Source organism: Symsagittifera roscoffensis, chromosome 3, assembly GCF_963678635.1.
Source record: "Symsagittifera roscoffensis chromosome 3, txSymRosc1.1, whole genome shotgun sequence".
Lineage (NCBI taxonomy): Eukaryota > Metazoa > Xenacoelomorpha > Acoela > Convolutidae > Symsagittifera > Symsagittifera roscoffensis.
In genome coordinates, this window is record NC_087064.1 from 15,591,467 (window position 1) to 15,618,113 (window position 26,647).

The following is a 26,647-nucleotide window of genomic DNA, read 5'->3' on the forward strand; positions in this document are numbered from 1 at the left end:
TTTTTTTCGCAAATTTTTTGAAATGCATTATTTAAACACAATTTTGCTTCATACTTTCCAATTGCACGCAAAGTTAGTTTGGTTACCTTTTATTCCAAACTACTACATGCATTTATTTTTGTGCATTTTGAAGCCTTTTTTGCTTTTTTTGCTTGTCTATGGTATCTACAGTAGTCTAAGGTACAATTGTGTTGGGCATTCAACTGGGAAACTTGATATTCGAGAACTGAGGTTCAATTCCCGTAGTTGTTATTTATCTTTCAAATTTCATTAGTTTTTCTTCTTTTTTTTTAGCTCTTTAACTCCTTTTTGAAGCTACGTGGTGAAATTTTTTCACTTGTATTAGCTAAGTGCAGCTTTAGCTCAGTTTTTAAATTCAAATCAACTATATTTGCTAAAAGGAAGGTAAGTTCTGCTTTCGTATAACATAAGATTAAATGGCACGTAAAAACTCGAAGGGGCGTAGTTTCAAAAACTGATTTGAATATTTATTGTTCCAGTTTTCTCACATTATGTTAATATTATGAAAAAATTAAAAACGGCATCATAATTCAATTCGAAAATTCAAAAATCTCCCAGGCGATATTTTTTTGATAATCAAAAGTTGAAAGTTTCAGAAAAATCGTGGCATCAAAAAATCTTTGGGTTCAAATCATGGGGTTCATTTCGATGATATTTTTGATGAATTTTTCCAACTGTCTTCTGTCTATGTTTTTTTTCTTAATATGTCGAATGCGAGGCCTTTTCCCCAAACTTTTGATTTGCTGTCGGATAACTTTGACATATGTCATGGTTCTAGTTTGATTGGTTACCGGGAGCATTGGTATTTCAGAGAACTTCGCCGGGAGCTTGAAAGCACAAAAGAACGACTTCAGTTCATATTGAGGGAAAAATCCGAATTGGAGTACATGAAAAGCGAAAGTGAACGAAAGTCACATGGCTTAGAAGACGACTTGAAACGAGCTCAACGAGAGCTAAACACGATGGAGAAAGAGGTAAACACAAAGGAGAAAGACGTGAACAAACTGAGAGAAGAACGAGACTCAATCATGGAAATTTCCAAGAAAGAATCATTACGTAATAGCGAAGAGATCAGTCGATTGAAGAAACTTTTAGACGAAACTGAAACTAAACTCAAAACTGAAAGTGTCAATTTGAAAATGTTTCATGCGACCGAAATAAAGAAAACTCAGAACCAGTTTACTGAAAACTTGAATCGAGAGTTGAAGAAAAAAGAGGACCAAATTTCAGATTTGAAAGCAGAATTGAAACATTCCATCGACAATCTTGAAGATTTGAAAAAAGAAAACTTGAAAAATAGCTCAAACAGCGAAACTGTAGTTTTGCTCAGAAAAGAGATCGAAAAATGTGAAAATGTAATTCAAGAAATGAAAGAAAAGGCAATGAAAAATGAGTCTTCCTGGCAAGACGAGCTTAGAAGGCTTCAAAAGCAGAATACAGACCTGACCCAAGGAATCGAGCTTGAAAAAGAACGTCAAGAAAACAGAAACTCGCAAAGAATCTTGGATCTCACAAATGGCTTCAAAAGCAAAGAGCGAGAATTGTACGAAGAGCTGAGCCGAGTTAAAGAGCAGTATTCGAAAAACAACGACTCGGTAGTCCGCGAATTTCAGCGAAAATTCGTCGAAAAAGAAACGGAATGCAACAACTTGATGAGAAGCTTGCAGAAACTTGAAAATGATTTCGGAAAAGAACAACAGCTATCGCTTTCGAAATTGGAGAAATTGGAAAATGATAAAGAATACTGGAGGAAAAAGTTCGAACATGAACAAAATAGCCAGCGAGGAAAAATCGATGAAATGAAAAATTCAAAGGATAGAGAAGTTGCAGACCTCCGATCTCAAATGCTGAACATTGAGCAGCAAAAGAATGAAAAAATTAGAAATTTGAAAGACGAGTTAGAAAAACTTCGAAAAACAAGTGAGTCTCAAGTTCAAAAACTTTCCGATCAGCTGAGGGAAAACGCATTCAATTTTTCACAGGAGAAACGAGTTTTGGGTCAAAAACTTGAAAAAACTTCTGATGATTTGGCGCGGACGAAAGATCAGCTGAACGCGGCAACAGTTCACTTTGAAAAGGAAGAAAATAAGCTACATACAATCATTAAAGACAACAAACAAAATTACCTTGCCGAAATCAATGAACTGAAAATTCAGTTTTCGAATGAAAAATCGGCTTTCACGGGGAAACTACAATTAGCCGAAGAAAAACTCTCAACGCAGTTAAAAGAATTTGACGCTCTTAAACAGGAATCGGGAAAATTATCAGAGCTGAAAAAAGAAATTAAATCTTTGAAAGCCGAAGTTTCTACTTTAGCGAGTCAAAAACAACAAACTATCGACGAAAAAGAAAGGGCGATGAGAATAGTAGCTGATGATCATCGGCGAAATTTGGACCAATCAGAGAGGAGAATCGGTGACCTTGAGAATCAAACGGCCAACCAGAGGAAAGAGATAAAGGGACTTCTTGACGATAAAGAAGATCTCAATCAGGTAAATAATATTTGAATACAGGCCAAACAAAACCCACACAAACTAAATAGAGAGAGTTAATTAACTAATGGCATTCAATAAAGCCTCGCACTGATTTTTGTTCCGACTTTCGGGTTGTTTTTTTTCTTCAGACAATTTTCGACTTTTTAACTAGCCTTTTGACTGAATTTTTTAATATCATTCAAAAGGTATTGTTGTCCGGGCTTAAATTTGAAAAGATATTTTTCACCTGTGATTATTTTTCGTTCGTAAAGTTATGAGGGTTTAAAGATTGCCATTTTGGCCAATTTGGCACCCCGGGTTGACCCCCATAGACCAAAAATGCTAGCCATTCAATTCTATAAACTAGGTCTTTGAAAAATTACTAATCATACAAGTTTGATAAACTTTGCTAAAATGGTGTCATCGAAATTTCGAAGAACTTTTTTCTTGTTTCTGGCAAAAAATTAGGTGTATCGTACCAGCTACAAAAGAAAAACTTTTGTCAAAAAATGCTTATCATACAATTTCCATATATGGAAATTGTATGAGTAGCATTTTTTGATGGAGACCACAAAATATTTTTCGCGCTATTAACGCGTAAGCGGAGATTTAATCCGTCGTATAAATGGTTCCAAATTGGTTGAAGGAAGTTTATTTGCCATAATTCATTTACGAGCAAAATCTATCACTTTGTACTTTATATGGCGTGTGGGGGGATGATTTTCGCAAAAATCTCAAACTTAAAAAAATATATATATTTTTTTTAATTCAATTTTTCATGTTATTACTGCTCCATAGACCTTAAAAGGCAGTCGGAATATTCAGGGCCTCGCCCTGATACGAGCAGTCTTGTATATTTTTTACTTAAACTCAGATAATATGGATGTCTCGGCGGATGGTTACTATCCGTTCCAATCCTCGACACACTACTAACCATGGCTCTTGGCAGGATAATCAAAATCCAAAACACCGCTGAGCTGATACCAAGTCATATATTTCAAATTAAGCGCTGGCTCTTTCCCAGTTCCTACCACCCTCGTAAAATTACAAAATAAAGCTGTTCAAAACTGGTTCACATGGTTTTTTGCATGTTGTAAATGTTGTAGAAACTTGTTCACCTCTTGTTCACTTGTAGAAATGCAATTTAACAAGAAAAATCATTTCAAGTAGATTTTCATATTTTAAATTTCTGAAAAAATCAAAGGGGGGAAACTAGAAAAGAGCCAAAGCGCCAGGGCTTTTCAAAAATTAATTGAATTTTAAATTAATTGCAATTAATTGAATTTTTAACTAATTGTTGGGCATGCAATTATTTCAATTAAAATTTTCTCATGCCCAGTTAACTGCAATTAATTGCAATTAATTGTTGTTGAACAGAAGCAAGTTCGTTTGTTAAGCGTTGGTTGTTGAGCAACGAATTACATCTGGCGGTTGATGTAATTGGCCGTCATAGAGAGTTGCTTTCAGATTTAATTATTGGATTTTCGTCGCTGTTGATGCAAAATTCACTTTGTTTTGTGAATCATCCATCAGCATCATGCCACGGAATAACGAACAAATTGTGCATAAATACTTCACGGCGTTGGAGGAAAACGAATGGAAGTGTAAATGTGGAAGAAAGTTATTGCAGAAGAAAGGCACTGGCTGGACTAATTTAAAGAACCGTTTTTTTAGCGTAGCTGGATACGCCTACAACGATCTTCGCAAAAGTCTACTACCAATAAATCTCGAAATGCAACTTTTCCTCAAAGTCAATCACAGATTCTGGAACGAGTCAACCGTGGACAGTCTCGATAGCGACATCTGAACTTTTCATTGATAATTGCAATTAATTGCAGTTTAACTTTTGTTTTTTTCAGTTATTTGATAATTAATTGCTGAACATCCAATTAACTGCAATTTAATTGTTTTGATCTCAATTAATTTTTAAAAAGCCCTGCAAAGCGCTTATAACTGATAGACTAGATCGTTTGGTATCTGCTATTAGAACACTATGTTCAACGCGCAGTCTCTGATCTATCTTTTTGTTTCTAATTTGATTTTCTTTACATTGTCTCGCTTTTTTGTCAATCTTTTTTTTGTCAATATTTTGCGCACGTTTTGTGTATAACAAATGCAATTCATAATTCGCTCTCATCTCAAATTATTTTCACCACGCATTAGCGCCAGGATGCGAAAACACTCCTGAATTAAAATGTGGTAATACTTTCTCTGTTCTTCATTCAAGTTGATTATTAACTTTATATCTTCCCCAAAATTGAAATGTGCGGCACCGACCGTCGGTCCGTACTTCTCACTGTCTCTCTAACCCCTCACTCTTCTCGTGTCCGTCGATAGCGCTACTTGCTGCAGAGGATTAATTCCTGCAGTATTGGGTATTCACTGAAGATCGCTTTGGCTTGCTATTGGGCCTCCGAGCTTCGTTAATGTGTGGATGCTACCTGTACCAGGGCGCGAGAAGCTGATTTTTAAGACTCCTCTTTTCAGCTGAAGAGGGGTAATTTTCAAAGTTCGAGTAGATAATCAATTGAATCCGAAATTTACGATTAAGTAGTAAAGTGATGGTACGAGCGCGGGTTGTTTTACTTATTCCGCCCAAGTTTCCTCATCTCGCGATTTTGTAATATTCAATGTATAAATGCTAAGAAGTACATTCTGATAGGAGGCGGAGCAATAAGCGGAATGGTCCAACAGCATAAAAACAGAAAAATATTGACTTTTATTGGTTCTTACGGGCTAATTGATGAAACAATTATTAGCATCGTCACAAATACCTAGAAAATGAATAAATTATGCGTGAATTAAATAATTTCATTAAGTTTTTTGATTGATTTTCTTAAACTCTTGATTGAATTACTCAAACTGTTCATATTCGTTTCTTTGGTAATATTGACAATTACACTTAATTTACCAATTAGCTTGTAAAAAGTAATGTTTTTCTGCTCTTGTACCCATTCTGCTCTTAGACCATTCTGCTTATTGACTGGCCACCATAGTGATTGCACATGTTAATTTCGTTAATACAACTGCGATCTTTATTCGTAACCCTTTAATACTTTATTCGTGGGTCTAGGACAACAAGCCGACGGGACTTCAAGCCGAAGGGACTTCAGGCCGAAAATTAACCTTTACAAGCACCTCAAATCAATATTTTTTCATCTGTACAACGTTGCTTTTCAAAATCTTACGCTAGTTTAGTAGTCCATAATAAGCGTTATTTATGACAATGAATCACTTAGGATTGACATCCGTTAATAATATCAGCCGGTTTTTGAAATGCATTAATTATAAACAAGAAAGTTGCCTTCCACCGTGTTTTATTTTTCAATTTTCCCAAACATCATTTGGAGGTTTAAATTTTATGAAAACGGTAATAAATACCGACTAAAGATCATGAAAATGAGAAAATCTTCAGAAAAGTGTTCAAATTAATCTTATTTCATGACTTAATGAGAAAATTTTCGGCTTGAAGTCCCTAATTTTACGATTCGGCCTGAAGTCCCGTCGGCTTGATGTCCGGCACCCTTTATTCGTATGCCGACTTCTACCAAGGCCGAGTTTTGAGCAGATATGAAGCTGGTCATTTTTTTCCCTGGAGCTGTTTTCTGTGTTTTTTCTTATCTGGGTAATTTTCTGGAGCGTATTTGAAATGATTTTGAGTAATTTACAAAAATATCCTCATTTTAGGTCAAATCGGTTTATTTATATTTCGACTGAAAATTGTGAACAAAATACTGTGAGATGGTGATAAAATCTGATTCGCTAATTTTAGCCAATCAGATTGAAGCAAAATAGTTATAGTTTAAGTTGTTGCAGTTTTGATTTTTGGTCGGATTAAGCAAAAAGACCCACGGGCGCGAGCGGTTTTGAACTCGAAAACTTTAGGATAGCCGAAAAACAAGTTTGTTCCCGGATAGCCGAAAAAGAAATTCGTTCCCGGATAGCCGAATTTTTGGATCTACTTCACATTTACTCTCCTCTCCCACTTCTACCGCCCTTACCCATTTCTTAATAGGGGGGAGGGGGAGATATTCGTTGCTAGGTACCATTGGGGGGGGGATAATTAAAGAGATCCTACAAACTTACTTAAAAACATTGTTTTCTTATGTGCCCCCTTTCTCTACCCCACCCCAACACCCTTAGTCCCATCATTCTTCCTTCCCCTACTCCCAATTACCCCCTTCCCCTACCCACATTTACCTCACCATGCCCCCCGGCCAACAAAAAAACTATAAAGAGCCCCTAAACTTAGTGCCCAAATTAAGGTTCCCCAACCGAAAGTATAATCGATTATAATGTTAATGCAGGAGCGGATCTAGGATGATTTTCTAGAGGGGGGGGGGGGGGGGGTTTGGGGCAAAAAAATGTTTAAAAAACCAAACCAAAACGCCGTTTTTGGGATTTTATGAAAAGTGTTGACAAAAAATGGCGTTTTTCAGCGCGTGCTCCCCTTTAAAATTAGGATATATTGAAAAGTTTTAGGGTTTTTCGGCCGAAAATGAACATCATAAAACATACCAAAGATTGGCGAGGGGATCGAATCCCTGTAGTAGTCGGACTTTTGTTGTTTATTAATTCAATGAGAGTAAAAGTATTAGCCAATGAAATCTCCTAAAAATGTTCGGAGTTTTGTTAGTTAACAGGCTGCAAAATTTTGAGGCATTTTTTGTCCAATCAAAAATGAAAATTCTAATTTTACTGCATTGTGATTGGTCAAAAAATCAACCATTTTGATCTACTTAACAATCTCTCCCCCCCCCCTTTCTTGAAAGGGGTGGAGATTGTTAAGTAGATCCAAAGTAATAAATTAAAACGGATTTTTTTAAGTTTGATTTTTTTTTGGGAAAATCATCACCCTACACGTCATATAAAGTACAAATAGGAAGATTTCGCTCCTAGTTAAAATCAAATCAACTATGGCAAATGAGCTTGCTTCAACGGGGCAGTACAACAGTGCCGAAGTACAACTGTGCCGAAAATTATTTTCAATACTGTTTTTCGGGGGCTATTCTCATGGGCGAAAGACCGAATGGGCGAAAAACTCATAGGCGAAAGACTGAAAACAAAAACAGTCGAAAGTCAAATATTAAAATAAAGCAATTGCCGGTCAAATAAAAGAAAATAACTGAAGCAATGTTTTGCTTCTTTAATAACGAAACCCTTGAAATATACTTTTTTTCGAATCGCCGGCGGTCATTGACAATTTGAAAGTTTTGCGTATTTCTGCCGTTTTTTTATTCGGCCGAAATAATATTAAGTCCTTGGAAATGTTTACTTTTTTGAGATTTTCACGCTTTCTTTCCAAATTTTGAAATACTGAAATCTAATTGGTTGATTCTCATTTTCGCCAATTCGGTCCTTCGCCTATGAAGAATTCCACCCTGTTTTTCTTCGTCCAAAATCACTGACAAGGGTGGCCTCCCGTATGCTGGAGGGACCGAATGCTTGAAAATTATTTTGGCTTATTTTCAGCCAATCAGAATTGAGTATTAAAAAATCTCAACGAAATCGCGAAAATCTCAAAGTCAGCAAACAAATCCAGGCCATTAGTGTTAATTTTGACCAATTATATAATAAGCAGTTGAATGAAATTCATACCGGATCGAAGGCAGATGGGAACAATTTTAATATTTTTAGGATACCGAATTATAAAAAAAGGGAAAACAAAAAACTAGTTTTATCTTATTTGCACCTATTATATCTGCATCTAGTATTTTCATTATATTATCCTTTTCTGTTAATATTGACTTCGATTTTGGGAGAAAGAAATTTAGCCAATAGGAACGGTTAGCGATTTTGATTGGTTGAAATTTTTCCAGCATTCGGTCCCTCCAGCGTGAGAACCCTCCCCCCTGACAAGTAATTAATTCAATTCAAATGGATTGAAGTTGAAAAGACATTTAGCTTTTAATTGATGCCGCTTATTAAACAAACAAAAGTTACTCCGCGCGGCGTCAGTTATGGGAGCCAGCCTATTAGCATGTGTGCCATCAGCATGCCCATATAAAAGAATGCAATTAGAAGATTCGCTTTTCACGTTTTGCTCACTCATATTTGCAATTTTTTTTATGAGAGTGCACTTAGCCGCAATTTTAATTTATTTAAATAATTTTTTGTTCCCAAACAAATAAAGTGGTTTTCGAAACTAATTAAAATTTTAGGCTAATTTTATTTTCATCTAAATGCACACCCAATCAAAACAGTTATCGCATGCTAAAAGGCACACATGCTAATCGCTACACCCCGTCAGATATTTTTCGGAACAAACAATTAACTCAGCAAATTCTTTTTTTTTCTTCTCGATTTCGCTCCAATTCACGCAAAATTGCTGCCAACAGTTCACAAACAGAATCCAAAATTTTCAAATATCATCAATTTTCGGCACTGTTGAACACATTTTTAGTTTCGGCACTGTTGTACTTCGGCACTGTTGAACGCCCCCCCCCCTTCAACCAATTTGGAACGATCTCTAAGACGGATTAAATTTTCGCTTACGCGTTAATCTGGCAATGTTGAAACTGAAACCCTCATAACTTTCCGAAAAATGAGCACAGGTGAAATATAATTTTTTAAAAATTCGAGCTCAGGACAACAATACCTTTTGAATGATAAAAAATCCGTCAAAATGGCTAGTTAAAAAGTCGAAATTTGTCTGAAGAAAAAAAACACCCCGAGCACAAATATTCCGTTACTTTCGTTACGAAAGTCGGAGCAATTATCATCTTCCTCAATCCCCCAACTCAGTCATATCGGCTATGGGGATGGAAAAGTAGAAGGATGGTTTTAACTTTTTCTGATTGTAACTTGATGAAACTTGAGTTCTAGCAACTTCTATCATAAATCTTGTTTCATAAACGTGTTTCAGCAACTTCAAAAGCTAGAGGTAGAAAGCAAACGAGAATGGAACCTCAAACTACAGAACGAGAGGTTCCAACTTGAAGAAACGATCCAGAATTTGCGGATGAACGAAGATCAATTAAGACGAGAGAAGCAGCGACTCGAAATCGAATTGCAAACCCAAAACGAACTATCTTGGAGCTCAAAAGATAATGAAATCAAGCAACTGAAGACGGAAGTTGAAAATATTCGAGCCGAGTTCGAACGAAAGGAAACTGACTTGGAAACGAAACGACGCGAAATGCGATTGGTCAACGAGCGACTCAACGAACAAGTTCGGCAATCGGAACAAACACACGAGAAGCTTCTCGACGAAATTCGAAGCCTCAAACTCGATAAATTGCAGTTCGGCGAAAGTAAAAATTTAGCAATAAAACAACTGGAACGGAGCGAGGAAGAAAAATCGGAGTTGGAAAAACAAGCTAAAGTTGCCATGGAAACGCTTGAAGCGGCATTTAATGAAAAACTGGCGCTTCTTCAACAAGATATGGCTAAATTGAAGTTCGAAATTCAAAATCGTGATTCTTCCATTCATGACAAGCTAGCTGAAAACGAAAGATTGAAATCGCAGAATATCGAATTAGAAGAAACCTTACGTGTCACTATGATGATCATGAAAATGATGAAAGGCGCCATCGACAATTGAAGATTTAAAAAACACCATCAATATTGCAGCATGATAAATTGTTCATATTTCATTCACTTTGTACGAATTGATGATAGTTTAATTTTGAGGAGTTTGTGATAGTTTTGCACGGAAAGATTCCATGTTCTATAGAAGTTTATGTCTTTTTCTGAAAATAAATGTGACATCACTACATGACGTCATGCATTCTTATGCTATATTAGATTACATAATTAACCTTGTTAATGAAATGAAGTTCATACATTTATATTTATTTAACTATGTAAATATTGATGGTAATTAATACCAACCATAGGAGATTTATACCGAGCTACTAATCAATTGGGTAGACTTGAACAGAATAAAATATTACAATCATGCTCTAACTTGCGTCGATCGACTAGCGATATCCCAGAACCACCAATGAGGAGGATCCTGAAGCCTGGCGGAGGAGGAAATGTGTACATCTCGAGATACGAAAAATCAACCGCACCACCCCATGTATAAACATTAGGTATAACACAAATTTTTGATCCCTCAAAAATTTCAAGAAATAACTACTCGAACTTTCACTGTGGATCCTCATTCCAGCACCCTAGGAACACGTGTACGAAGTCAGCTCACTAGCAGATCAAAATTGGGAAAGGTACATTATTTCGCGAAACTCCTATGTAATAAGATAGGAAAAAACGAAAAATAAAATCGACGGAATTATTCGCTGAAAATCCGAACTCAAAAGCTAAGATACCGCCAGAAATCACCCACTGCAACCGTTGAGACAATCCTGACAGGCTGTCAAGCAAACTGAACAGTTTCTTAGAGTCTTAAAAGATACGACCGGACCAAAAATCTTCAAAAACTTTGAAAAAAGAGGGGAATCCATCCTTTATCATTCTGTCTGACGCTTAATTTTGCTCAGTCGAACCAGCAAAGTACTGGAACAGCCAATATGAGTGAAGTGCAGCGACAGCAGAAGAAACCAATTGAAAAAGACAGATTCCGCATCATGAGACGTTGGTGGCCAAAAAGCAAAAAGCATCGTTAAAAAAGTGGAATTCTGACTTCACACAAAAAGAAGTGTATCATTGCCTGTCAGGGTGTCAGGCCACCAGAGGCAAAAAATACCCAAAAGAAGAAGATGACAATACTTCTTAACAATCAGATGATATATGAAACACACAGTGGCAACTTTTAAGCACGTACAACAAAGTACAAATAGCTTTATAAACTGTCAACTTCAACAAAAAGTGAAAAATTCGACAAAACAGATAACTGTTAAATTGTTGGACATCTATTCGCAATTGAAGAGGCCACGAAAAGACTGAAGTCACCTCATTTGACAAGTTAACAACTAATTCGAGCACCAATGGAACAAAAGAAATGACTAGTAACAATCAACGAAAGAAGAGAAAAACGACGAAACGACGAACAATAGTTTGCTACACGACACTACAGTACTTGCCGTGCAAATTTAGTTACAGTTGATAACTGACAATATCATGGTATCATCAAATTGACCCTATCATCTATCACTTAACTCTCTTAACCCGACTCAATGTGGCTTCCTATCCCCATTAAAATATTTCCCATTTAAACTCAATTGAATTCTCTTTCACATAATGTAAATTGAAGTAATAACCTGTGCTTCTAAACCAATGAATGTTAATTATTTTTTGTGATAACTTGATAGTTCAATTACTCATTTTCCTGTAGCAGTATATATTTTGTCAATCTGATAGTCGATTTTAAACTTAATTATTTTAACTGTAAACAGTCAAAAACTGAAAACCACCCGGGAAGATTTCTTCTTGTGAGGTAGTGTGACATCACTACATGACGTCATGCATTCTTATGCTATATTAGATTACATAATTAACCTTGTTAATGAAATGAAGTTCATACATTTATATTTATTTAACTATGTAAATATTGATGGTAATTAATACCAACTATAGGAGATTTATACCGAGCTACTAATCAATTGGGTAGACTTGAACAGAATAAAATATTACAATCATGCTCTAACTTGCGTCGATCGACTAGCGATATCCCAGAAGTTAAGAACTGAATCCTGCGTCCTTAAAAGCAAGATAAGTCTTAACCGCTCGAGACATATAAATTATGGAAACAATCAATAACAATTGATAGCCAGTAGCGCTAATTAATATTCGAACAGCTTACAACATTAACAACAAACAACGATATAGCTGTCCACAGCCATCCGAAGGGACACTATATCACAATAAACACTGGTAAATCTTTTTTCTTGAATTCAGTAACAAATTAACCGACAAAAAGCAATTAATGACTTGCAAAATAAACAAAAAAAAAAGACTTCCAGAAAGTCTCAAGGTTTTTTTCCACATGGTGCTTTGGCAAAAATTGAGCTTAATCGAACATATAGTCTGAACATAGCCTGCGTTAGTTCGTTGTCTACCAATACTGTTCACATATAGCAAACTAAGATCTCATGCAAGCGGTACAAAACAACAAGCTTGCTAACTGGACTGAGCTGTTTGATTTATGATTCGACTGAAACGGTCAAACGGTGCCCATTTTTGACTTCTTAATTCAAACGATGTTCATTATTGGCCTTGGTATTCGATAAATGTACGCACTCGACATTTTTGATTTCGCGGGACACCGTTCAATTTGGCACGAATTATTTCAGTTTCCTGGACACCAATTGAGTTCGCTCCAAAGTTTTGGAGTCATGAAAATTAAAAAAATAGAGAACTATGAGCTCATAGATTTTAAAGTCTAAAAAGGACCACTTGAGTTTAGGTCCGGGTGGGCCTTCTCATAGAGTAACTTCGGATAGGTCACACCGTCTGTTAGTCACACTATCTATTTTCGGCCGGATAAGTTCATGCAACTCCTTAGTCGAATACCAATCCTAACATTACTCTTGAATTTCCTAGTCTCAATAGATATAGCGATATACTGGTTTATTAGGAAGCTACAGGAGAGAAGAAAATCACTGATTGAAATTTTTGTTCTTAATTCTGTGAACTACTTGGGTTTCAGGTTTACAAATATAAAGTAAGATTTAGTCATGAGTTATGATTGGTTAGTTTTGAAAATTTTACAGAAAAGTATTTCAACAAATAATTTAAACTTCCGGGTCTCAAGAAGTTTTAAAATTCTGAGTATTTTCATACGGGAGTGTTTTCTGAGTTCGTGAGAGAGTTGCTTATCTGTGCCTGCGAAACACATATGATGATGATGGATTATGGTGAACCCAGAGCGATCGAAGTGATGTGCAAAAAAATGATAGTAGGGAGTAGATTTCATAATCCAGAAACGGACTAAGTGCATTCTCACTACACGCTCACAATCGTCCGAGTAGCGAGATAAAGGATTGACTTTTCTTAGAGAAGTGTCAAGTGAAATGGACAGGAATGTAGAATTTGACATCGAGATGGCCATTGTTCTGATTCAAGGGATTCCTTTTCTTCATTGTCAACTCCATACTTTATATTCAGAGAAAATGAAACTGCGGGAAGTAAAACCAATAGAAGTGCAACTCTGAAGTTGGAATGTCGTCAAGTGATCATCTCCTTTTTGCAGCTCGTGAAATATACTCTAAAAAACTTTTTTTACAAGTTTAATTCTGCATTTTAGTAATTTTAGTTTTAGTTAAGAAATAGTTAGTTGTATTCGGAGAACCTATCTTAGTTTGTTTATTTTGAAGAATTTCTCACACTGGAGCCACTCTTAGCTACAATAGAGTGCGGAGTTCGAAGTGTGAATTAGCTCGGTTGGGGACCAATAGGATTTTGATGTAATTTCACGCCTGAACCTTCCGAGCTTTCCTTGAGGTAGTCAAATTTAGCTGCAAAAAGAATAAAAAACGGAACCCGATACAGGGGTGGAGTTAGGTGGGGCGGAAGTCCCCCTCCCCCCTCAGGGATTCGACCCTCTGCCGACACAAAGGGTCCCCCCTTTGTACTATTTTGAGATATCCATTTTTGGCTGTCTGACCTTCAAAATTTTTCTAAAGGCGCCCGTGGCGCCAGTGTATACTAATTTTGAGGGGGGAGCGCGCGCCGAAAAACGCAATTTGTTGGTCGAAACTTTCCAAAAAGTGCCTAAAAACGCCTTTTTTGGGCCTTTTTTTTCAAAAATTTGCCTGCGGCGCAAACAAATTTAGTCAAGTTAGGGTCTTTAGTGGTTTGGGAGAGCTCAGAAAATAAATTTGGTCGACCTAAAAAAAGGTCGACAAAGTTTTCATTTGTTCTGAAAATGCTTCCCCCCCCCCCTCGAGTCGAAGTAAAAGCGTCCAAAAAAACTTTACATGTCACAAGCAGGAACGCATTAAATCAATTCAAAAATTAAAAAACAAAAATTTTTTCAAACGCTGTGCAAATAATAAGACAAGAAAACTTGAGACAAAATCCATATCGACATCCATGTTTACTTCACAGAAAATAACTTCAATTCAATTCCATAAACTTCAATGCAGACAGAAATATATGAAATTTCAACTTGTTGATCTCAAACTTTTCTGTTCAAAAAAATTTCGGTTGATTTTTTACAATATTTCATGCTAATCGATTTTTTTCTAAAGTGGAATTATGCAAAACTATGCATAAGTCTTCAAAATAATCACTCAAACAAAAAAGTCTGACTGTGTTTAAAAAATTTAAAAAATTGTCAATCAAACACATCCACACGCTGGAATCTTGTGCAAAACTGACTGCTACCGGAAAAAAAGAACATATATCGTCAGTGTACAAAAAAAATCAAAAAAATTCAAAAAAAAAGTTCTTTTTTTGAAAAAGTGAAAACGAGACTGAAATTTATTTGAAAAAACGCTGTGCAATTAATAAGCCAACAAAAAGTGAGATGAAATCCATATCGACGACGAACTTCTTTCATAATTTGCTAATTTTTGCAAAGAGCTCTGAAAAGAATGCAGAATTGTTAGGAAAGAAAACAATATACTCTTTATAACTACCACCCCTCACATTCGATTTTCGAAATTTATTGCACTGCTGTGTGAAATGAATAGCTTTATTCGGTTCAATTGATGAAACAATATTTGCGACTTAATGTGGAAAAAAAATAAAAATCGTACTATTACATTACGGTCGTTAGGGTAACCATGACTTAATTTGGAGATAAGACCAAATTTGGTCGACCTCTGAACATTTGATTTTCGAGTTTTAATGCACTGTTGTGTGAAATATCTTTTTTTGTTCAATTGATGAAACAAAGTGCATCAAGTGTATTAACTTATCACTTATCCAATGTCGAAGCAGATGCTACCAAATACCACAAAAGTGGCACCAATATTTGAGACTTAATGTGCAAAAAAAAGAAAAATCCGTACTTTTACATTACGGTCGCTAGGGTAATCATGACTTAACTTGGAGACAAGACCAAATTTGGTCGACCTGAACAAATTTTACACTTGCGAGAACAAGACTAAAATGCATGTCAAAAAATTGCGAGATATATTCAGTTAGAAAATTTATGAAATCAAGTTTTCATTATTTTTGTTTTGTTTGAAACAAATCACTTTGAAACAAATCACAATATTTGCGACTTAATCAAGAAAAAAAGAAGGTTCGTACTAATACATTCGCTTTGCAAGTGTAAATAGAGAAAAAATCTACACCCGGTTGCAATAATCTAAAGAAGTAGAAATGAAAAAAATATGCACTTGACACACAAAAACAAAGAAAAGCGCTGAAAAATTCAAATTGAAAACAAAAAATAAGAACTGATCGATCCATTAATTTTAAACACAGAGGCGAAGCTGCGTTCGCAAACACTAGTGAGAAAGAGACAAAAAATCAGCTCTATAAACTTAAAAAGAGAAAAAGTAGAAGCAAGCCTCGAATAAGTAAAACATTTGCTATGTATCCGCTTCAAACCTGCTACCTCGATATTTGGATATTCACATCCTCCCTCTCAGCCACGCACGCTTAACGATCGTCAAACACTAGGCACAAATAAAGCAGAGAACAGATGCTATGAAACTCCAATACTGCTGATCGTGATTATATCAGAGCTGTCACCAAATGAGCACTTTTATTTATGAGTTAGGTTGAAAAAAGAATCATACTATTACACTAAGCACAATGGCTCGCTATTTTAAATACACTTATCAAAAACGTGCAAATTGTATACGACGGCTATCAATATAGAGCAAAACTATTCCAAATCTTCTTTTGCTTAATCACCTGAAATCGTCAAAAACTTTATTGAAAATCAAAACGATTTAGTATATTCGCCATAAAATCGCAAAATGCATCAATTCAACTGGAAATAATAAACCAAAATAAAAATTCCATAAATATTTCTAAAATAAATATTCTAAAATATTTCTAAATATTTCTAAAAAAACTCTTATATGCGTTACTTAACTGCTGATTCAATTAAATGCTAACAGGTTTAGCAGACGAAAAAAAATAGTTGTGCTTAGGGAAGGCGCGTCGGAATAGAGAATTGCAAAATTGAATTGATCTAATCATCTATTATTTTTCAAACATTGTAAAAATGTGTGTAGCAAAATGAAATATTAATTATTTGTGATTTAAATTGCCAAGCGAATTATATAACATCTTGTTATTTCAGAAGGTTTTCACAACTGCTAACAATTTTTGATTCAAATGCATCTGGAAGCACAAAAAATAATATAAATAGAAGAGCGAGAGAAAAGTCATCGAAAGAACAGAAAATTAAATCAGATGGCAATCAACCTTTTTTCAAAACAACCAAATGCTCACTGAATCTGTCAAAACCAGGTATTTTTTTGCGTTTTCAATATAAGGTTGTAGACTGTTGGCAAGAACGCATTTACTACGCGTTAAGGAGTGATGGATGAATAGAAATGACATAATGAACATTAAGGCATTAAGGTCAACTGAGTTCTCAGTGTATTGAGCATCACTGGATTTTGTTCATGAGGGGTGCTATTCTGGAGAACTGGGGTCTCTGATTGGGGTCTTCATTCATCATCATCTTCATCAGTTTGCACAGGTGTACTAGCGGCTTCTCTTTCAGCGACTCAGGACGAGGGAGGTCAAGTCGCAGTCGGGAGTACACAATCTGCCATAAAACGAAAGCACACATTCAGAAATATGTATATTTTCCTGTTTCGCATCCAAATTATTACATTACATATACGAATAATTATACATTTTTAGACCCATTGGCCACTACATTTATACATGGCCAATATTTTACTGGAAAACTGAAGCCATCTGGGCTTACAAGAGAGTCTAAAGCATATCAACTGACCTTAAAAGGATTTTCAAAAAGCTCATATGATGGAAAATCTCACATCTGACCGCTAATTCGAAAACTTTACCCAAACCCAGAAAAATTCGTGAAAAAAAGCCTTTTTTTATCATATTTAATACATTTTTACCTTGAATCCAATATGGAATCTGTTCATGTCTGCAAAAGGGATCTGTCCCGTCAGTAACTCCCACAAAACAACGCCCATGCTCCAAATCTGAGCAGAGTGCAGACTAATCGGATTAATGGCCACACCAGTACCTGGAAAAATAAATAACAATTATTTCAATCAAAAATATCCATGTGAAGTTTCCGATGTCCAAAAGAATTTGATGTTCAATTCAGGTAATCATTATTTATTCAAGTCGTTGAAACTTTAAGACTCGGGTCAGAACTTCTAGCAGACAAAAAAGATGAATCAGAAGTACTAAAACACAACTGACTTTTTCTTTACTGAATCGCCATTTTGATCTTGATAGCGGTATACACATATTATACTGATTGTCACGAATCTACAACCAATCATTTGATTCTGTTACAAAAATTGTGGGCATGGAGCGCCCTGAAACCTTCTTTAGCTCTTCTTAACGATGGCTCACCTCCTTTTCCACTCGCAGATGCATTGGATTTATTAGGTTTGTGGGAGGCGTCCAGGTACTCCGGCGAACACCACTCTGGATTGTATTCTCTGTAGGGGGTCTCGAAGGACAGTTTTGTCTCTGACATGTTCAGCTTAGCAACTAGTTCGTCAGTTATCTAAACAATTATATGACATGATGCTTTTTCTCGATTATCGACTAATGAAGTCATTGGTAGAAATTTTCAGCTCAACAGATGGAGCTGCCATGGCTATGATAGTGTGCGAGGTTGAGCTCTCACAGGATCTCTGACTTCAGGTCTACCACACTTTGACAAATTTCGGTTGCATTAAAGGTACCACGTAAAAGAAAACGACCTTCTATAATTAGTAGCAAAAAGTTGGAACAGACAGAAATAATTAAAAAGAGCAATCAGCTAATTTTGCATTAAAATTTGAGTTTTTAGGTGGAATTGAGTCATATTTTCTGTCTGAAAAGTTAGCATTTGCATGCAAAAATTTTCTAAAATGGTCATTTGTTCTTAATTAATTCTGTCTGTTCCAACTTTTTGCAACTCTATAGGTGCCACGTTTTAGACTAAAAAAATGACCTTGAGAGGCAAAAAAATGTTCGCTCAACAAAATAACTCGAATGTCGGGAAATAAAACAATGGACTATCCTTGAGCATACCTCTTACAGCCTACTGACAGCTCCTCAAAATTATTCATGAAGTGTTACATTGGTCCTTTGGAAATCACACATTGGTTTCAAAAAATATATATTTTAATTAGAACTCAATATCTTTACCCAATTTCTTTCAACATTTCAGAAGTAAACTAAATAAATCGACTCGCGTGCAATCATGAAAACGTTGAAACTTCTGCATGAGTTACCACCATTCGCTGACTACTTTTTGAACGAATATTGCTTATGATGTTGACATTCTCATCTGTGCTGACTTCAAATAAAAGAAAAGAAAATGTATCCAATAAGCCTTACGATGACACTTTTGGAGGTGAGGTGGAATCCAGTGTGTTCGATTCCAAACAGGAACTCCATGCCACTGGCGATATTGGCAGCCACCTTTGCCATTTGTGATGCCTCCAAAACCACGTCACTTCTGCAATGTAAAACCTAAAAATGCAAACGTCACATTTATAACTGCTTGTTACTTTTCTATTGATGGGTCCCATAAAACAATTTTCATGGTTCCAAATTATCGAAAACACCATGCTCAACTTTACTGAAAATTGTTCTGCTATTACAAAAATTGACGCGCCTATAAATACTCAAATAGTGTTATGATTCTATCTACATTTTATGGGTCATTTATACATCTAGGCTGAAAATGAGTCTATTACCTCGTAGAGTGTTCCGAGTTGTGGCGTGAGTTCAGACAGGAGGAACATGTAGTCGGGGGTGTTGATCCAGCTGAACACTCCGTGAATGTTGGCATGTGAGAACACTCTATGTAAAAAAAAACTTATGTTCAAGTCGACCAGAAACTATATACCGAGAAGGCAACTTCAACTATGAGCTCGACATTCCAAAGAATTTAAACATGATAGTGTAATCATAACCCTCAAAAATGATTTTTGTCGAAATCGAAACAACCAAACTAGGCAAATGTTTCCAATTTTGGTATGATAGGAATGGTATACTATGACATGCGCTATATTTAATGAAAATAGCATAATCAGAAACTAACTTTAGCTTTTTGCACTCAGCGTCGAAATCTCGCGCCACCCGTTTGGGGTCGGCTGTCTGCGGCCGGACAACTCTGGTCGCCACCACTTTCGTACCACCTGGTATGACTCCATGTAACAATTCTCTCCAGGGATGACTCACCATCCCCATCGGAGCTGATTGGAGATTCTGCACTTCGTCCATGGATATTTTGTCACTGGAGATTCCAAAACGACGCATGGTGCCATCTCCTAAGCCCCAAATTATGCATAACTTTACAATAAAGTCTTGCCGGGAAAAAACTGATTTAAAACACTAATAGAAAGATGTATCTAATAGTAATATGAAACCTCAAGAAAATAAATCGCCGGAACTATATGACAGAATACGGAAACATTTTATTGTAAGAATCGCAATGTACGGAATTTGAGGACCAAATAGAGGGCGAGGTATTGAATTAGAACAAAACAACATAAATTGAACGAGATGACAACTTGTCGACCTACATTTGATTTAATCTCCAAATAAAGAGCACGCGAGCATGTTTGCAACCGAGAGGATTAAAAGAACAGCTCAATATAGCCCCAAAGGTCTTAATCTTCAAGTAAAGGTATTTCTAAATTCAAAAGCAACTTTACACATATATGTTAAAAAGTAATAGCAAAAAGATGCCTCATTCTGCTTGCCATGGGGCAACTAAGCTGTTAATTTTTTTAGGCGAAAACTAATTACTACCTAAAATTATGAATCGCAGGGAAATTTCAATTGTGTGCGTTCTTTGAAAGATAACTACATATTATCGAATAAACAGCTAGTTGACTTCATTTAAATGACTTCATTTTGAGAAATAAAATTTGCAGGATGTTTTCATGGTGTTTCATAAAATAATATTTAAAAGTCGTCTGGTAAAATGTTTGCTTGCCGTGAGCCAGGGTTGACTTTAAGTGGACTCGTATGAAACCTTTGTCTATCCTTTCATGATAGCTTGTTTTTTTTACGATACAAATGATTACTGTATGAGTCCGGACTAGTAAAACTGTTCTACTGGTTGTTTTTTGTCTTATATCAACCAAATTTGAGAAAAAGGCAATTGGATTTTCCAAATTTTTTTGTTTTGTCCGGATAATTCAAATCATCAGTCACGAAAAAAAACTTCTGTGGCTAAAACTGATCTTTTTACTAGCTAACTGGACCGTACTTCAAGGTACCAAGGTATTGAAAATTAGGCAATATCAATTACTAACTCGGTCTGACTGTGCGTATTCTAGTAGACACCTCTTCAAATGCAGTCTCGAATGGGATGCGTGTCACCTGTTGACCCGTATTCTCCGCCGCCTCTCGCAACTCCCTGGCCAGAACTCCTGTAACCTTTCCCTTGGCCACATCCAGGGGCGTGTTGTTCTGCCGATTGCAGAGGGAGACATTGGCGCCTAGATTGACCAGTTCCAGGGCCGTTTCTTTGAATCCCCAGAAGGCGGCGTAGTGCAGAGGCGTGTTTCCGTGTCGGTTCATTGCATTCACCTGGAAAAAAAAACATTCAAACTCATAGAAAGATCACACGTCATCAATTTGACAGCGAAGTTAGACCCGTCGCCTGCATCTACGAAACCAAGATACGCTTAAGCATGTTTCACTTTACCTCGCTGATTGGTCTAAATGAGCTGTTCTTCTTGCCAGACTTGTCTGTAGTCCTCAGGAGCCGTCTGATCACGTGCGTGTGTCCATTCTGAGCGGCACAGTGCAGGGGAGTGTCCTCCCCCATGTTGACCACATCTGTCCTCGCACTATGAGGAGGGGTCAATAAGAGGTCAACCAGGGCCATGTGTCCATACCTGCAGTGATTGTAATCAAAACATACCAGTGGGAAAAGACACTGTTATGAAACGCTAATATTGCAATAAATAAAAAATCAATTTGTCGTGAGTCATTATAAATTTGACATCATTTATATTATTGAATGAAATTTACGAGAAAAAAGATTGAAATACTACAAAAAAGAAATCGACTGATTAGCCAACCGCTTTGCCATTTTTATACAATGTGAAAAATACGAAAAAACTACGACGTCTCTCTCCTAAATTCTGGTTGCCAAGATTTTCCATAGGGTCTGTCCTAACTTTGGTACTATTCTACGCCACTCATTTATGGTTAACCCTTGGTGCCAATACATACTAAAATTGAGGAGCAAGCTCGCACTGGTCTTTATAGGGTTTTAGGGGATCTCGGAAATCAAGTTGATCAACCTACAAAAACCGCCCACACTTCTAGAAATATCATGCGCGAACCACTGACCAAGAGAAAATTTTGAAGGGAAGTTCAAGAAATCGCAAAAAAAAGAAAGAAAAAGAAGAAAACATTTATTCTTTTTACTTTTTCTGTCTGATGCTATAATAGCGGTTGTTAAGCAGAAACCAACGAATAAGCGAAATATTGAACAATTGGTGATTTTTTTTTTTGCATTTTTCCTTTTGGTGCTTTTTAGATTTGATGAAAATGTTTGAACTCTCAAAAACCATTATGAATTTACTTGGAGAGAACAACCTCGTAACACAGACGGAAGCTGAGCTTCGCACCACTTAAGATACAGAAAAACTCCAAATCCTAAACAAATCGACACCCCAAGACCTTCATGCTTATCTCAAATGAAACTAATTTTGATCAAAACCTGCGGCGGAATACAACGGTCGGCATTGGATTATCATTTTTAAAAATACCGAGCGGGAACTATGCAGAAAAAAACCGGGAAAAAAGACAATAAAAAATCGAAACGTTGGATTTTTAAAAGCAGAAAAAACGGGAAAAATGATCATAAAAAATCCAAACGTGCGCTTTTTTTCAGACATCACGACGAATAAGAATGAAAAGTTGCTAGGATTCTAAGTTCAGAGAAACAATCCGAAAAAATATCCAAAAAATGCTGAAAAAAAGTCGCCTATTTCAATTTTTTTTCGCTATATCAGAAAACTTTGGAAAATTACATCAAAAATACTACAAATATAGAACGAAAATAAACTAAATTACGAAAACATTAGGAATATTAAAAACAAATAGCAAAAATAAACTAAATATTTTATAAGGAAATAAAAAACATCTGAAAATTACGAACAGAATAAGAATAAAACATTTAAAAGTAAATTGTGATCTGTTAGCGCTGAACGCCTCCTAAACCCGAATCTCTTGCTTAGAGAAGTTACCGTTTCACAAAAAAATATAGGCTAGCAATCAATTAAAGCGAAATGAAAACCAATTGACAAAAAACTGATTGAAAGCTATAACAAAAATGTGATTAAAACGAATGACTTCAATTACTTTCGCCAAAAAGAATATGACTAGAACTGCATGCCGCTCAAAAAATCTAAAGGTAAAATTTCGAACAAAGTTTGATTAAAAAAAACCTTCCGAACATTTTCTATGCATAATAATTCTTGTTGCATTATTTGGCTATTAATTTTTTCAGGTAACACCAAAATAGGCAAACAAGATGCCGTGCGTCTATTCCCTCTATGTCAAAAATATCGCGATTCAACTTTGTCTGAATTTTTCTTGATAATGGAGAAACAAATTTTCTTCGTTCTTTCTTAAAATTTAACAGTAGCCTCATTAAGATAGCTAACACCTGCGATACAAAACAAGACAGCTGCTACGTCGGAAAAAAATGTTGAAAAAACTAGATGTATCAAATGAATAACGTTAGAATTGAAACAAAAAATGTGCCGAGACAATAGAACGTAAAAGAAGCATCGAAAGAAAATTTACCGAGCGGTAACAAAGCCAAAAAAACCTTAGAAAAAATCTTCCTCACCCTCAACGGACACACACATCAAAAAATTATTAGCCTGTCAAATGAAACATTATGAGATCATTAAGACGATATAAAATAGACCAAACCTATTAAGCCGAAAAAAATCAAATGCGAAAAAAAGTCAAAAAGTTTAAGACATAAAAAGTTATTAAGTCCCCTCACCCTCAAACCACACACACACAAAGTTTTTTGCTCCTCGAACGACGCAAGATGAGGCCACTTAGCCGATATAATATAGGACAAATACTAACAAACCAAAAAAAGCAAAAAACGAAACTTTAAAAAAATGGAGTTGGTAAAATTACAAACAATATAAAAACAAAATTTCGTACAGGATATATATTCAAAATTCCAACAGGAACAAAACATATCGGTAGCGGTAAATTTGTTGCAGAGAGGCTTCCAGGAAATGAGTCACGATGAGACTCCTGTGAACAAAGTTCTTTACGGGAAAAAAAGTATAGTACCCCATTGCATTACCCTTGCTTATCGCAAGGGTAAATAGAAAACAATAAGTTCATCGTCGGAGTGCAGATCGGAATGCTCAACAAATTTTAGCAAAAAAATAACTTCAAGCTAGGAGTCAGCAACTGTCTTGTTAATGGTATTTTTCCGATCACTCGAAAGAGTGGGAACGAACTATGGCATGCGGAGGGTTCGCCCTCCCAATTTAAGTAGCTGAAAGAAAGCTCTTATCGGACCAAGTCTAAGGTTATATTAAATCTTTTTCAGTCCTAATTCGGATTCGAAAAAAATTTATGTCGACAAAAAAACTGGTCTGAAATTTCTACTGACATAAAAGAAGAGTCTGACTACTACGAAAAGTCTAAAAACAATTTATTTCAACGATGAATAATTTTTCGATTATAATTTTTTATGCATATGAATAGTTGCTTAATGTCGAAGAAGAGTTTATTTTTCGTTGCTACAAAAAGCATATTAAGCAAATGTAATTGAAACAACTTTTGAGCAACTCGGAGAGAACAGCGATCGAATCCATCTGGATTTCGAAGTGCTGCCGTCAACTCGAAGACTTTCCAACAACTCAATAATTATAGAAGTAGGGGAGTGAAAGGTACAAGAACTAAAAAAAAACTAGGCGAAAACAAAAGGAGCGAAAAACAAAATAAAAAAATCCCCTTTTTTACTTCAAAAAATGGTCGCTCAAAGAATCTGACAATTCTCAAAGAATCAACTCAATGACGATATACACACTAAATGATTGGCTGCAAATTGTAAACAAAAATTAGAACTTGTCTGTTTAATCTTCAGAAACTCGCTAGTCATCGCCCTCCTTGTTGGGTTCAAAATCAAAACTTGAAATTGTTCACTTAAGCGTGATAGTTCGCATCGATAACTATGGTTGGGACGTTGTGCTACTCGCACAAAATTGCTATTAATTGATGTTATGATCAGGGCTGTTTTAAAATCAGCTGGAGGGTTCATAGAAAAACTTTTTATCGCTAGGACCACACCCCTGAGGCTAGTGGGAAGAACTAGAAGCCGGCGTGGCATGCGATTTTTTGTTCGTAATTGTATCCAAAATTTCACTAAAGATAATACTTTTGGTCTGAATATTTTTAGTTTACAGGCAAACTAGACGAAAACTAATGAGACAGACATCCCTGAATAATGAAACCGGAAACCGAAATACCCACTTCATTATACTATCGACTTAGCGTTAATTTAGCTACAACTAAACCTCAATTTTGCAGTTTTTTAGTACCTCTTTACTAAAAAAAAGTAACAGAAAAAAAATCATGAAAGAAAAGGCGTTTCGTTGGAACTTTTAGTAATGACTGAAAAGACTTCAATATAAAATATAACTCGGCACCATCTCACGCTTATTTTTGGTACCTTGTTTTGCTTGCCCAAAGAGCCCTTAGAACTTTGGCAACTTCAATGGTCGAAACAAAGCTGCGGTGAAAAATTATTATCATTTCATAATTTGGGTTCATACCAAGAGGCCCAGTGCAGAGGCGTGAACAAATGCTGGTCTATGGCTCCGTTCGGATCAGTCTCAATATTGTCGAGCCATTCGCGTAGAAACATCAGGTCCCCATCTTTGCACGCTTGAATCACTGCTTCTTGAGTCATGCCTCTAACTAAAACGACGATCCAACATAATCAACTGAACTGATAGAAAGGTGATATACTAATATACTTACTTTCGAAATAATCAAAGAAATTTTACCATATGGATGCCGACTAAAACTCCAGACCGACCAAGTTTTTGACAAAGTCATTTAAAAAAAAAAACTATGCTTTTTGAAATCTGAATTATGTTCGCATGAAAACTGAACGCAATAGCAAAATAAAACAGCAGTCGATATCGCACAGTTCAAACACACAGGGCAAGCCGAGCTTGGCACCAATTGCAGTACAAAAAAAGAATGAATTGGAGCTGAAAGTTGAACAGCCATTCATTGTCATTAAGAATATTACAAAATATTTTACGAAATCAGCAGGACGTAAAATCATTCTGAAAACAAAACTAAAACTGGATTTAAGAAAAAAAATTCTGCAACCAGATTATATCCTTTTTTTCGGATAATACAGGAAAAAGCAATTAAAATATTTCGAAATTCAATTTGCAGAAGCTTCATCTACGAGCGCGAACCAAAGATAGAAATTTTCATATTCAACACGATGAACCGAAAATAAACATTGATTTCATAAATTTTACAAAACTTGTTGAAACAAAACCCTTAATCACACTTATTTTAACGACTCTTTCAGTTTTTGTATCTAATCAAGGGAATTAAAACCATATTCGGCCAACATAATGCAAGAAAACTTTTCAAAAAAGAAAAAATGTTGCAAAACCGATATATCAAAACATGTATCGACCAAAATTTTTTCAATTATCAATGGGTATGCAGAAAATTTTCAAAATAATCAAATCAGCATATATATTGAAATTGAGTAAAAAGGAACAAAACTTATTACTAAACTTGAGATGAAAACAAAAATAACAGATACGAGCATTATGTTTAGCCTAATTGTTGTGATAAACTTATTAAATAGATATGTCTCGACGAACCGGATAAACATCTTATCTTGGGTAGCCCTTGTCTACGAAGGGATTTTAGAGATCCGGTTGATGGAAATGGAAATTGACACAAACAGAATCAGATAAAGAAGATAAACCAGCTCATTTGAGAGTGGTTACGACAGCCAGAAAAGACACGAACAAATTCCCGGATGTTATCCAGCTCATTTTAGAGCGGAAACGACAAAGAGAATTTGGAAATATCTTTAAACAAATCTACCAAAATCCAGCTCATTTTAGAGCGGAAACGACCAATAATTC

At 35.8% G+C, this 26,647-nt stretch overlaps 3 protein-coding genes across 3 annotated transcripts in view; 2 read left to right on the plus strand and 1 right to left on the minus strand.

Moving 5' to 3' along the window:
* The window catches only part of LOC134841266 (interaptin-like), a 32,723-nt gene extending 21,074 nt beyond the window's left edge, over nt 1-11,649 (plus strand). Inside the window, exons 6-7 of the mRNA XM_063857139.1 lie at nt 833-2,513; nt 9,361-11,649. Of these exons, the coding sequence (XP_063713209.1) occupies nt 833-2,513; nt 9,361-10,038 (2,359 nt within the window). The 3' untranslated portion in view covers nt 10,039-11,649. The remainder of the gene's footprint in view (nt 1-832; nt 2,514-9,360) is intronic.
* A 4,874-nt stretch (nt 11,650-16,523) lies between these two features.
* On the minus strand, nt 16,524-25,436 carry LOC134841363 (integrin-linked protein kinase-like). The gene is made up of 9 exons (XM_063857297.1): nt 25,295-25,436; nt 21,172-21,364; nt 20,777-21,053; nt 19,555-19,783; nt 19,208-19,313; nt 18,846-18,980; nt 17,868-18,024; nt 17,399-17,529; nt 16,524-17,076 (listed from the first exon to the last, which is right to left on the minus strand). The coding sequence occupies exons 1-9, from the start codon at nt 25,429-25,431 to the stop codon at nt 16,915-16,917; spliced, it is 1,527 nt and encodes a 508-aa protein (XP_063713367.1). The 5' UTR covers nt 25,432-25,436; the 3' UTR covers nt 16,524-16,914.
* Nucleotides 25,437-26,337: 901 nt separating this feature from the next.
* The window catches only part of LOC134841365 (ubiquitin conjugation factor E4 B-like), a 478,213-nt gene continuing 477,903 nt past the window's right edge, over nt 26,338-26,647 (plus strand). The window contains exon 1 of the mRNA XM_063857302.1: nt 26,338-26,359. The gene's annotated coding sequence lies outside the window, so the exon portion shown is untranslated. The remainder of the gene's footprint in view (nt 26,360-26,647) is intronic.

Coding starts and splice junctions, on each gene's coding strand:
- LOC134841363 (XM_063857297.1), bottom strand. CDS start 25,431: ATGACTCAAGAAGCAGTGATTCAAGCGTGCAAAGATGGGGACCTGATG. Junction 21,054..21,171: donor CATTTAGACCAATCAGCGAG/GTAAAGTGAAAC, acceptor TTTTTTTTCCAG/GTGAATGCAATGAACCGACA. Junction 17,077..17,398: donor GATTCCATATTGGATTCAAG/GTAAAAATGTAT, acceptor GTTTTATGGCAG/ATTGTGTACTCCCGACTGCG.